This window comes from Urocitellus parryii, chromosome 3, assembly GCF_045843805.1.
Source record: "Urocitellus parryii isolate mUroPar1 chromosome 3, mUroPar1.hap1, whole genome shotgun sequence".
In the NCBI taxonomy this organism is placed as follows: domain Eukaryota; kingdom Metazoa; phylum Chordata; class Mammalia; order Rodentia; family Sciuridae; genus Urocitellus; species Urocitellus parryii.
The window spans coordinates 54003967-54017326 of NC_135533.1; the positions used below are offsets into that span (position 1 = coordinate 54003967).

A 13360-nucleotide genomic window follows, 5' to 3' on the forward strand; every position below is an offset into this window, starting at 1 on the left:
CTGTTTACAGAGAAAAACCCAAGAGAGACGGCACAGATATTGCCATGAAGACAAACAAATTCCTCTAAACAGACCGGCTGGCCCTCTAATCCTCTGGCTGAGCCCCAGATGAGATTTCAAATGACCTGCAGCTTTTCTGTCCCTACAGAGGGGCATAATCTGAACAGGGCTCAGCTCAATCTTATTTGAGAAACACTTCAGGTGAAAAATTCAAATTTACAGAGCCTAAGTAGGTAAAAGCACTATGAAACTACACATATTGCACTCTGTGGCTTCTAGGTCACCTAAATGATTTATTTTGTTTGCATGATTTTTTAAAAACTACATATTAAACATTGAAGGAACACATTTTATAGAAAGTACCGGAGCAGAATCAGAGGGCTGAGGGATCCTTGGAAAGCAGCGGTTTGGGCCCTTTGTTCCCTTGCTGCGTCTAGAAAGAGGCGCCAGTGGCTGTGGCCAGGAAGAGAGGTGCAGGACAGGAGTGTGGAACAGGGCTCGGTTCCTCCTGAGATGTTGGCGAATCTCTCAGGCACTAAGGCAGTCTCCTCCTTTCTCAGCATGTAGCTGTAATGGCCACTCTGACCGCTGTCATTTCGATCTGGCCACGTACCTGGCGAGCGGTGGCCTCAGCGGGGGCGTGTGCGAGGACTGCCAGCACCACACCGAGGGCCAGCACTGCGACCGCTGCAGACCCCTCTTCTACAAGGACCCCCTCAAGGCCATCTCAGATCCTGACGCATGCCTGCGTAAGTCCTCACCCTGTCCCACCCTGCCCCACCCTTTCCACTCATCCAAGGAAGTTCCGATTTGGCTTCACTGGGGCTGCCAGTCCCCACTCTGCTTAATGGGTCTCCAAACAACCCTACTTGGGAAGGCAGGGGCCAGGCGTGCCTAAGCGCTTCAGCTTTAAGAGCTTTTCTTTCTCCAAACAAGTTGAGCCAACTAATCCAGGTGGGTCTGAAAGTCTTGCGCCAGGACCTGATTCTATCAGGGAATCAGGAAACAATTGGAATTCAACCAGGAGGGGCGGATGGTTTCCCAAGATCCCTTCAGGTGTCTTGAGAATCATGGAAGTCCGCTCAGGGAAGTAACTAAATAGGTGACTTGCCTAAAACATTTGACTGGCTTGAGACAATTCAATTTTGCTGTTTAGACGCATAAGGTAAGATATTGCCTTGCCTCATAAAATAAAAAAGAAAGAACAGGGGGAAAACTTTTAAAATCTCTTATCTTTCATCTCAACTATTTTATGAGAAGTAATTCAAGCATATATAAACTAATAGACAATAATATACCCACCACCAACTTTATTAAAACCTAAACTCATTGCCACCAGGACTTTCTTTAATAAAACATAACAGGCACCATCCAGGTCCCAGGTGCACCCCATTCCTCCACCCTCCTTCCTAGGAGTAAGCTGTCTCATATATTAGGTATTTATCATTATCATTCTTGTTTTATGCTTTCATGTGTGTTTTTATCCACAAACAATGTAGGTTGGCACATTTTCAAATTTTTGATAACAATGATTTTAGGTAATAATATTAGCCTTCAGAAACTTGAATATTGCATTTAACATTATACTTTTAAGATATGTCCATATCAAGCCCTTCTTTCATTTTAATTTCTGTATTGAATTACACCCTATGACAAAGTGTATTTGTCCCATTTTCCTTCTGATTCTACAATAAGAATTTCTGTATTTGTGCCTTAGTATACACATGCAAGGACTATCCCTAAGCAACACAACTGAGAGTGGGATTTCTGGCCCGTGGGGTATGCACCTCTTCAAATTGATTAGATAATACAGAATCCTCCTATGCCAATTGCCACTCACACCAATAGTGTAAAAACTTCCTGTGGCTCTATATCCTTGCCAGCACTCAAATTTTGTTAATCTTGGTTTTGTCACACTTTTATTTAGTAAATGAAGTGTTAACATGGTTTTAATTTGTATTTCTCTGCAGGACTGAAATTAAAATGAGGTAAGCAAAGCACTATTTCCCCAAATTTATGTAGCATTCACTGTCAGGGTTATCTAAATGCATACTTGCCTCCTTAAATTTTATACCCTAGGCACTTTGCTTGCCTCACTGTAGTCCCATCATTACTGTATGTTATAGCCCAGATAAATACTCCAAACTGACTTAACTATACCCTGTGTGAGTAACTGGGTCTGAGATCTTATTTATAAATTAAGAAGTTAGTCTGCTCCCCCCAACCCCCGATGCTGGTGGAAGACATGACAGTCTTGGGCCAAAGAAAAAAAAACTTTATTACTCATGCCAAGCAAGCAATAAGCTCAGTGGCAGAGCACTTGCCTCGCATGTGTGAGGCACTGGATTTGATCTTTAGCACCACATAAAAATGTAACAAATAAAATAAAGGCATTCTGTCCAACTACCACTACCAAAAAAAAAAAAAATGTGTTGGCTTGGGTTCCCATGTACCCAAGACCCAAGTCCCAAGTCCCAAGGATACCAGATGGATACTGCACACTTAGTGAACTTATACCACAGGCAAGGAATATTGAACTTGGAGGATTTGTTGCTTTTATAACAAGTGAAAGCAAGCTTGCTCTTTGACCAGAGGCAGATGTTACCTTATCTTTCAAATTCCTTGCTGCAAACACAACCTAAGAAATTCCTGGTAAAGAGGAAGCAGGGCCTTGCATTGTTAGCGTATCAGCAGAAACCTTCAGGATGTCCAAGACCCATGCAGAACTGCCTTTCCTTGAACCCAGAAAACATGCTTCTTAGACTGTATCATCAATGTAAAGTAAAAGCAAGGAAGGTTGCTTCAAACTTAAAATAATCATAATAAAATGAATTCTTAAACAAAAGTAATTCGGTAGCCACCTAACTACATTCAGTGTCCTAGATTTCAAACTAGAAATGACCAAATATATCACAATATAAAAAAATATCAATAAAGGGGTTTTGTTCAGATTACTCAGTAGGCACTAATATAAAATTTAACTTACATGACCTGTTCAAAATTGACATGACATATAAGTTCAAAACTTACATGACATGTTCAAAATTCCAAGAAAATATTTTTAGAGCATGTTCCTAAATGTCCAGAATCCTTGATATATCTCTCTCCCCCCATACACACTCACTCACACACACACACACACACACACACACACACACACATGCACATACCCCCACACACCATTCACAACTTTTATTAAGGTTTTAGAAATTATATATTTAGAAAAAAAGAAGCTGGATCTGATGGTGCACACTTGTAATCCCAGCAGCTCAGAAGGCTGAAGCAGAAAAATCACAAATTCAAAGCCAGCTTCAGCAACTTAGCCAGACTCTGCCTCAAAATAAAAAATAAAAAGAACTGGGGGATGTAGATCAGTGATAAAGCACATCTGGGTTCAGTTCTTTGTACAAAGAAAAAAAAAAGATGGAATTGCTCTTCTGGGTAGAATCAGGAAAATAATAGTGTTTCAAAACAGATATTATAGTAATCTAGAAAGATATTTGGAAATGATAAACCAAATATTTTAAACACATTAATAAAAGTCTTATTTCCATAAGAACTACTTAGTATTAACTTGGTGGTTCCTTTGTGTAGGGAGGGGGCAAGTAACAAAAACTAGTACCCCAATATGAATTAAGTCATTCTTGGTAAACAAGGAGTTTTTCCAGAGAAGGCAGATGAGGAGCTTGTAACAAACTTCCTTCATGTTTGTCCCCAGTTTCTCCCAGTTCTCCCAAACATGCGCTTATTGTGTGTACACAGATGATGTGGACTGAGAAGATTGATTAGCACTCTCTTACAGATTTTCTCTAAATTGTCCTTGCTTGAACCTAAATATTTACATAAGTAGATTCCAGGCATAAGAGTTGATTAATTTTGAATCTTCTAGTACTAAGACAGTTAAATGCAATATAGAATTGTGCTCTATATGTGTAATATGAAATGAATTGCATTCTTCCATCATGTATAACAAATTAGAATAAATAAATAATTTAATAATTTTTTAAAAAAGAATCCATTAAGAACCAGTCATCCAGGCCAAGGTGACCTAGAATTACCATGGCAGTGGGGACCTGACAGTCTGATGTCATCCAGTCTGATGTCAATTCAAAGTCAAGTGGTAGAAGTATGTGGGACTCTCTGGAAACTTCTCTGGGATCCCCAATAAAAGTAGAGTGCAGGAAAGGCACACTGTCTCTCTCCTCTCTGAGAGGACCCATTATCTCCCTTTAGAGTGTCCCTTTTCCATATCTATCTCTTCAATAAACTTAAAACTGTTACTCTGAGGAAACAAAGAAAAAGCAGAGACTTGGTAATGAAAAGTAAGGTAATAAAAGTTTGCGAGAATCAAATTCTGACATGAATAGGTTTTATTGGACTTCTAAAAGCTGGGACATGGATTATTTCAGAACTAAGTCACTGTCCACTCACCCTGATCCTAAAGGTACTTTCGTGCATAATTAAATTACACTCTAGAACTCAGTGCTGACTCTTCCAAGTACTTCCCAAATGAAGTTGAGTTTTTGTCCTTTGACCACTTCTAAAATGGTCCTTCTAGTCCTTCCATTTTGGAAGCAACTGGCTTTAATTAAAAGAAAATTGTGACACTTTTGTCTCCAAATTAAACAGATCCCAATTTTGTTTTTCCACAGTAAGATTTTTATCACCAGTCACAATCCTATAACAAACAATCAAAACTTGAAAGAATCTGTCAGACATCTTCAATGACAGGAAACAACTAGTTTGACTGGATTTTTTCCCATTGAACTCAATCTTTACACCTGAGGGCTTTCTTTCTTTCTTTTTTTTTTTTTTCTTTCTTTTTTTTTTCTTTCTTTTTTTCTTTTTTTGTCAGCCCAAAGCAAACATAAATAAAAGTGAGTGAGGTTTTTCTTTAAAACAAGATGTTCATGTTTTACATTTATTACATTCTTTAAAAGTAGAATTCCTTAACACACAGACACAAAGCAACAAGAGACAGCAGTATGAACTATTACCTACCAATACATTCATCCTCTAAACCAAGGCCACTGGTGCTACTTCAGCATGTATCTGGACACCTCCAATAATGAGACATCACTGCTCTCTGGGGTAGATTGGGTAGCCCTAACTATTAGAGAGCTCTTCCTTATCTTCCAAGTCTACATTTTGTAACCTCTCCCCTCTAGTCCTTATTCTGTCCCCTGGAATTATTCATACTATCAGCATCTCTTTTTTTTTCTTTTTTTTTTAGTGAGAGAGGAGAGAGAGAGAGAGAGAGAATTTTTAATATTTTATTTTTTAGTTCTGGGCGGACACAACATCTTTGTCGGTATGTGGTGCTGAGGATTGAACCCGGGCCGCACGCATGCCAGGCGAGCACGCTACCGCTTGAGCCACATCCCCAGCCCTATCAGCATCTCTTTTCATGACACTCCTTCCTTGAATTATTCAAATTTCTGTTTATAATAATAATAATAATAATAATAATAAGAAGAAGAAGAAGAAGAAGAAGAAGAAGAAGTGTTAGTACTGGTGGTGCCAGGCATAGTGGTGCACGCCTGTGATCCCAGCAACTTGGGAGGCTAAAGCACAAGGATGGCAAGTTCCAGGCCAACCTCAGCAACTTAGCAAAACTCTGTCTTAAAAACAAACAAAGAAACAAACAAACAAACAAACAAAAACAGCCAGGGCAGGGGACTGGGGATGTAACTTAGTGTCCCTAGAACCAATAAACAAGTGCCAAAAATCAAAATCAAATTTTAAAAATGCTGCTTGTGTTGTATAGCATCTGTTTCCCCGTTTTTCAGAATCTCCTCATCAACAGATTTCCAAAATGAAATCAGGGACATGACTACAGCTTACTATTCCCCCTGTTCCCTCCCTTTCTTTCCTGTAGGTGTTTCAAGAAAAACTACAAAGAATGACAGCACTTTCCTTGCAACATAGTTTTTTTTTATGATGGAGAAGAACAAACTTAACCATGTTTCAGAGATTTGGCAGAATTTTATGTGATCTCCTCTTTTTTCTCATGTCCTTGGAATGAGATATATAGCATCACAGCATCCTACTTTAAACTTGTTGACCTTATTTTCATTTTTAGTCTTTCTTTAATCTGTTTATTGAGTTGAAATCCACATAACATAAAATTAACCATTTTAAAATAAAAACTCACTAGCATAATGTACAACCACCACATCTACCTAGTTCCAAAACATTTTCATCAACCCAGGAAGAATTACTCCACTCTTAACATCCAGTTTTCAAAATAGCACTCATCCTCTCGTTCTCCAACTTTAGAATCATTTAAAATCTTTTTAAAATATATGCATGAAATTACTTGATATGTTTTATGGACAAAAATCTGGGAGATATTTCTGAACAGCCAATCTGCCCGTTTGTTTAATTAGGTAAACATATTCATTTAAACAAAGTAAAATAGTTCCAGCATGGGTAAAATGCTATGCTTGCTTATATTTCAGGTTTCCTACAATTTGCAATTAACTAATTAAGACAATGGATTTCTATGTCCCCAGCTTGTGAATGTGATCCTGATGGAACCATATCTGGTGGCATTTGTGTGAGCCACCTTGATGCTGCCATGGGGACTGTGGCCGGCCAGTGCCTGTGTAAGGAGAATGTGGAAGGAGTCAACTGCGACCGGTGCAAACCCAATCACTATGGACTAAGTGCCTCTGACCCCCTGGGCTGTCAGCGTAAGTCTGGGCTGGGCCACCAGCCTGGGTGCATTTTAATCTTGATGTTGTCTCTGTCAGCCTAAAATTCATTTACTGCAAATACCTAAAAGTTCTGTTGGCTTCTGAGTCTTTAAAAATGATACAATACCTCCCACATATGTTAGGAAGTTAGTGGATGTTTCTCTGTGGTTTACTGAGTTTTTTATTAAGTACCAGCAGGGGGCGCTCGTATTTTCCTGGAACAAATGGGAAAGGCCAAGAAATTTATTCGTGACTTCTTAGGGAATTTTCAAGCAGTGGTTTCTTTTTATTTTTTAAATTCCTTTTTTCTTTTCTTCTCACTCCCCTCCATATATTGACTCATAAATTCTCTGACAGAGAGTGGGGGAATTAAAGAAGCAAGGAAGGGGTTGAGGAGAAATACAAAGAACCTCAGCAGTTGTCTGGGGCCAAATGCTCAGGCTCTTGACTCTAGGAGCACAGAAGTTGAGAGCTGCTTAGGGCCTCGTAGAGCTGTTGATTCCTCTGGGAAGTCTGAGTAAATAATTTCCATTTGGTCACAGCATCCTGCTCCGTATTTCGCCCATGTAAGGAACTGTGGATTATTTGCATGTTTAGAGAACAGCAGGCTGAATCTTTCTGTTGTAAAATGCTCTTCTCAGGCTTCATGGCAAAATTAAATGTCATGATAATGAATTCTACAGTCAAGCCAATTTTCCATCACACCTTTCAGCACCCCAGGCCTCTCCCTACTTCAGTGATTAATATGATGTCCTCTAAGAACTTGTGGTATGTTGGTTTGGGGAGTGTGTGTGTGTGTGTGTAAAACAGCTTTGGAAACATAATTCACATACTATAATATTTTTTTCTTTAAAGAGCACAATTCATTGGTTTTTAGTACATTCAAAGATGTGTAGCCATCAGCACATAGATTTTAGGGCACTTTCATCACCACAGGAAGACATTCCTTTTCTGGGTACATACCCAAAACACTTGAAAACAGATACTTAAAGAGATATTGGTTCACCCATGTCCTTAGCAGCACCATTCACAATAGGCAGAATATGAAAGTAACCTAAATGTCCATCAATGGATGGGTGGGTAAGCAAAATGTAATATGTACACACAAAGGAATATTATTCAGCCTAAAGTCTGACACATGCTGCAACACTGTGAATTTTAAGGATATTGTGCTAAGTGAAATGCACCAGTTGCAAAAGGACAAAAACAGTATAGTAACACTTATATGAGGCACCTGGAGTATTTGAATTCATAGAGACAGGAAGTAGAATGATGATTGCCAGGGGTTTGGAGGAAGAGGAATGGGAAGTTATTGTTTAATGGGTATAGAATTCCACTTTATAAGATCAAAAGAGATTGGTTGCACAACAATATGAATAGACTTGACAAAACTGAAAAATGTTAAGATGGTATATTTTGTTATATGAATTTTACCAAAAAAAAAAAAGCCATAAATTCCTACTTCACTCTACCGTCCATGACCCCAGCACAAGGGAAGCACTTATCTATATTCTCTCACTATAGATTTGCTGGTTGTGGTTATTTCATACAAAAGGAGTCATTTAGGTCTTTTGTAACTGGCTTTTTTCACTTAGCATAATGTTTTCAAGATTCATCCATTTGTGGTATGTATCAGTCTTCTTTTTGTTGCTGAATAATATTCCGTTGTATGGATGGACCACATTTGATTTAGCCATTCATCAGTTGGTGGACTTCTGAGTTGCTTCCTCAAACATTGGTTTTTCCTGTAGGGGAAGAGTATACCTTTTGTTGGTAGCATAACTTCTTAGCCTTTACAACATAAGCATGAAGCTAGGTGTGATGGCACACACTTGTAATCCCAGTGACTCAGGAGGCTGAGACAAGAGGATTGCAAGTTCAAGGCCAGCCTCAGCAACTTAGAGAGATAAATAAAGCTGGGGATGTAGGTAGTGGGAGAGTGCCCCGAGTTCAATCCTCATTATCAAAAAACAAAACAACATAAGCAGGACTCAGAAATTTCTGTGGATGAAAGAGACAGAGAAGGAGGATTATAAAAACATTACAAAGCAGTAAAAAAGAAAGAGAGAGGGAAACGAGAGGTGCATCTGCAGAGAAGGAGCTGTCAATGAGAACCACGACACTTGGAAATTCCTGCCCTGAGTTGCCAGCCTGGCCAGCATCACTCAGGAAAACTGTGCCAGGACTCCAGCTTACACCTCCTCCTCCACTGCCTTGTCTCCTCCTGATTACCATCCGGTAGGGCTACTTTAAAACTCTGGAAGTGTCTAGAACAGGATTTCCTGTGTGGGGTTGTATGCAGTACAATAATCATGCAGCCAGGCAGACAATGAATCTGGCAGAGCAGGTTGCATTGTGTTCTTGTGACCATGCATCTTATTCATTGTGACTATTAAAGACATTTAAGAATAAGAATGATTATATATGTTGTGCTTTCAGCCTGCAACTGCAACCCCCTTGGGAGTCTGCCATTTGAGACTTGTGATGTAGATACAGGTCGATGCTTATGCCAGGCCTATGTCACCGGACCATACTGCGAACAGTGCATTGTATGTATTTACCTATAATTTTCCTTTACATAATTATGCAGATTTCTACTGCCATTGCCTAGAAGAAACTTGGTCTTGTTAATTGCTTTCTTTGTTCTACTCTAGTTTAATACTCCCGGGATGAGTATTTACACTACAGAAATTGGTAGACACTATGCATCAGCCTCCCTCACCGCCAGACCTTATAGAAAGCTTTTAAACATTTGCCAGCACATCACTGGATTGGACTGAATGGATCCAGATGTAGAGGCCTATAATATATCCATTGTTTTCCTGAGAGTGCCCAGCAGTAGAGTAGAACACTACGGCCTTTTGGCCAACCAGACCATATGGCCTTTCTTTTAGCTTATACATATGATCCCCATACCACCCTTACTACTGTCTGCCTAAAAAGATTTCAGATGAGCTCTTAAAAGAACAACAAAAAACAATCTAGAGCTTGAATGTATTTTAGATTGCTATGGGAAATAAACCCTTGGGATTTTCACAGACAGCACTAAATATATGAACATGTATGTTCTAAAGTTAGTAAGATAAAATTGGTTTCACTCCATAATAAATGTGTCATGCAATTGAGGAGTTCCAACCCCATTCTTTTCCTTGTTCTCTAATCTTGGCAGCCCACCCTGACATTTTAGAAAGAGTAAAACAAAAACTTAACCTAATAAAAGAACAGTGACCTTCATGTGTCTAAAGAAATGTCACTAATAAATAAGAAACAGATGCCCATGAGGAAAGAGTTTTGTGCTAATATTTTAAGTCATTTTACTGAAAATATCGTAGGGTAGGGCAGAGGAAGTGGGGAAAGAAGCAAGGAAGAAAATATGAAGAAACTGTACGTGGGGCTGGGATTGTGGCTCAGCAGTAGAGCACTTGCCTAGCACGGGTGGGACCCGGGTTCGATCCTCAGCACCACATAAAAATAAAAGGCATTGTGTGTGTGTCCATCTCACCTAAAAAATAAGTAAATATTTTTAAAAAAAGAAGAAGAAGAAACCATACATAAGACAGGGCAGGTAATATAGAAGTTTTACACAAAGAGAAAGGTCGGCTTTGCCATTTCTATTGGGTATGAGCAACACCAAGCAATGTGCACAGGTGTGCAACAGGATGGCTGAAGATACAAAATCAGGTTGTCCCAGACCAAACTCGCGCTCAGTCTGATGTCATGGCAATGAATCATGCAAGCTCAGGCTCAGGCTGGACCACCTGAGAGGCCACTGTGACAGCACACCTGGCTGGAAGAGGTCTTTCACAACCACATCCTGAATGGAACAGCTCATTTCACTTCTTCTTTCTTTGGTTCCAAAACCAAACTGAAATATTAAAAGTCCTTTGCGGTGTTTTATACACATTGTGTCCATGTTTGATGTTTGAAATCAAAATTTTAAGTATAACTGGGTGTGTGATTTTTACTGAGATAACAAAAAAAAATAGAAATACTTAAGACCATTCCAAACAAGAGTTTCGTAGCTATTAAAATCTAAATTTTATTTGAGCATGCTAAGTTGAAATTGAAGGAAGAAGTATTTTTCTGAGCATTTCGTACTAAATGTTATCAGTCTTTAAGAAAAAATAAAAGCTGTTTATATCTCACCAGCTGTTTATATTGCATAAAGGGCAAGATGTTGCAATGTTGAGAAAGCCTTGCATCAGACTTGACTCTCACATGGGTTCACAGTATGCCAAGATGACTGACTTATAAATGGTTGGTTGTCTCTACTGAACTGAGATCTTCATAGAATATCTTAAAATCTACTTGATTGATTTTTCTATCCCAAAATATTTCAGTGCAGTATAAGTAAAACCCCCATGGGTTGTCGTGGTAAGGGAACCTACTGGCTTTAGTTAAAGAGTTGCAAATAAGATGGCAGAAGACTGTCTTAGACCTTAAATGACCCTGCCTGAGCAAAACTTGGTGCTGTTAGAGGAATTGTTGGCTCCTGTTGTGTTTCCACTTGAAGCCATACGTAAATAACTCTTCTGTCCCCTTTAGTTGAGTGCTACAGATGGGAGAGATGTATCTGTGGAGATCCTTGTCCAGGCAAGGAATGCTCCTGTGCAGTGGGTCAGTCTGTGTGGCTGTTGGACTTGTGACTGTTGTGTTGTAGTGATTTCAGTGTCGCGCTTCAGAGCAGCAAATATCTTCACAGCTGAAATCAACTGAGCCCTTTCTCTGTGTAGGTTGGCTACTGGGGACTGGGAGATCAACTCCCCGGATGTTCTCCCTGTGACTGTGATATTGGAGGTGCTTATTCCAACATGTAAGTCAGTAAAATGAGTAATGAAGTTTTGCAGCAACATTCCCTGCTCCACGTGAAAGCACATTCTATTTTGATAAGCTCACGGTCAGAGGCAAAGGGTTTTATTTCATGACAAGCAAAGGGTGTTGAAAAGCAAGGAACTCGAAACATTCCCAAAGCCCAGGTATAGCGATAAACAAGGGTGAGAGAAACAATCCTTCTGCCTGGCTGTGCCCCAGAGGAGGGGGTGGGTCAGGGGAAATGTGTGACTCACCTGCTGCAAACACCAACTCTGTGCCACCTGTAAAGAGGGGTCCTAATGCTCGCCTTTGCCCAGTTTTTGGAGCAGAACCAGGGAGCCACCAAGGAAAGAAGCAGCTGCCTGGGTTCCCTGGATCTGAATTCTCTTTTCCAGATGAGGCAGGTGGAATCCACAACCTCTCAACAGGCTCCCTCAGAGTCAGGGGGCCCTTGGTTCAGCACCCCCCCCCAATCTTCACTTCACCCTCAGCCCCTCCACAGTCCTCCACATGGGTTTTTCCCTTCAGGTGCTCACCCAAGGATGGACAGTGTGAATGCCGCCCACACGTCACTGGCCGCAGCTGCAGTGAACCTGCCCCAGGCTACTTCTTTGCCCCTTTGAATTTCTATCTCTACGAGGCAGAGGAAGCCACACCACTCCAAGGACTCGTGCCTTTGGTGAGTATCTCCTTGACTCTCCCCACAGACTTCACTCAGTGGCATATCAGTAAATACATACAACACACTCTTGAGATCACAGGACCTAGGAGAGAATGCTTTTGCCCACAGATGTAGATTGAAGTAGTGTTATATCATACGATTGCAGATTATATGAATTTCAAGGACAGAGTCTGTGTTATTTATCTTTGTAGCTCCATTCTAGCAGAGCCTCGAGCATAAAGGTGAACTGGATCACATTGTAATAAAACAGACTTGACTTTCCCTCTTTCAGGGCACCCATCAAATAAAATGTATTTATTGAGCATCTACTTTAGTCTCCACAATAGCACATAAACAGTGAGAAGTAATGCTTATAGGGTATGTGTGTGTTGCATTGACCTTTGTTGAACTAGTGTCTTGTACAGTGCCTGACACAGAGTGGGGACTTTGTGGATACCTGACAATGAGAAAATAAAGGACATAAGATTCTCAGAGTGTGGCTCCAGCCATAGATAGGAATATGTTGAAGGAAAGGCAAATCAAAGTGAAAGTCTCTAAGCCTGAAAAAATCAATTCTGAAGATGAGATTTGGACGAAGAAAGCAGGGAAACTCGTTCCAGGTTCCAGAGTCTGAGTCATCTCCTGGGATCTCTTCCTTAACTGGATTTTGTTGGTGGAGAGAAAGAACAATGCTCTTGAGGGCTTTGGAATTTGCTTTTTTAGTGACTAGAATTGAAACAAGCAAAGACTCCCACTGTCCCTGCTTAGACATAGAGCTCATGATGGGAGAATCAAAATGAAATAATCCTATGTCCATATTCTTCATGGACTTTAGTATTGCATCCAGGGCTGGGGTGTGACTCAGTGGTAGGGCTTTCCCCTGGCATTCATGAGATCCTGAGTTTGATCCCCAGCATATCTATCTATCTACCTCTCTCTCTCTCTGCATTTGCATAGTGGTGACTAAAATAAGCAAAACATTTTTGGAAAGGAGCATTGATATTTGTATTTAGGCCATGTGTATAAATACAAAAGTTCCCATCATATATATATATATATATATATATATATATATATATATATATATCAAGCATGAGCTAAAATAAATAGACTGTGACTTAACATTAATTAAGTATGTGCCATGTAGGTGCTGACTTGCAAATAAATAGGATAATATTGAGTATGCTAA

At 39.9% G+C, this 13360-nt stretch overlaps 1 protein-coding gene across 1 annotated transcript in view; it reads left to right on the forward strand.

The window, feature by feature from the left end:
- Lamb4 (laminin subunit beta 4) overlaps positions 1-13360 on the forward strand; it is a 93995-nt gene that overhangs the window by 18538 nt on the left and 62097 nt on the right. Inside the window, exons 9-13 of the mRNA XM_077795963.1 lie at positions 561-749; positions 6516-6695; positions 9138-9247; positions 11432-11511; positions 12039-12189. Of these exons, the coding sequence (XP_077652089.1) occupies positions 561-749; positions 6516-6695; positions 9138-9247; positions 11432-11511; positions 12039-12189 (710 nt within the window). The remainder of the gene's footprint in view (positions 1-560; positions 750-6515; positions 6696-9137; positions 9248-11431; positions 11512-12038; positions 12190-13360) is intronic.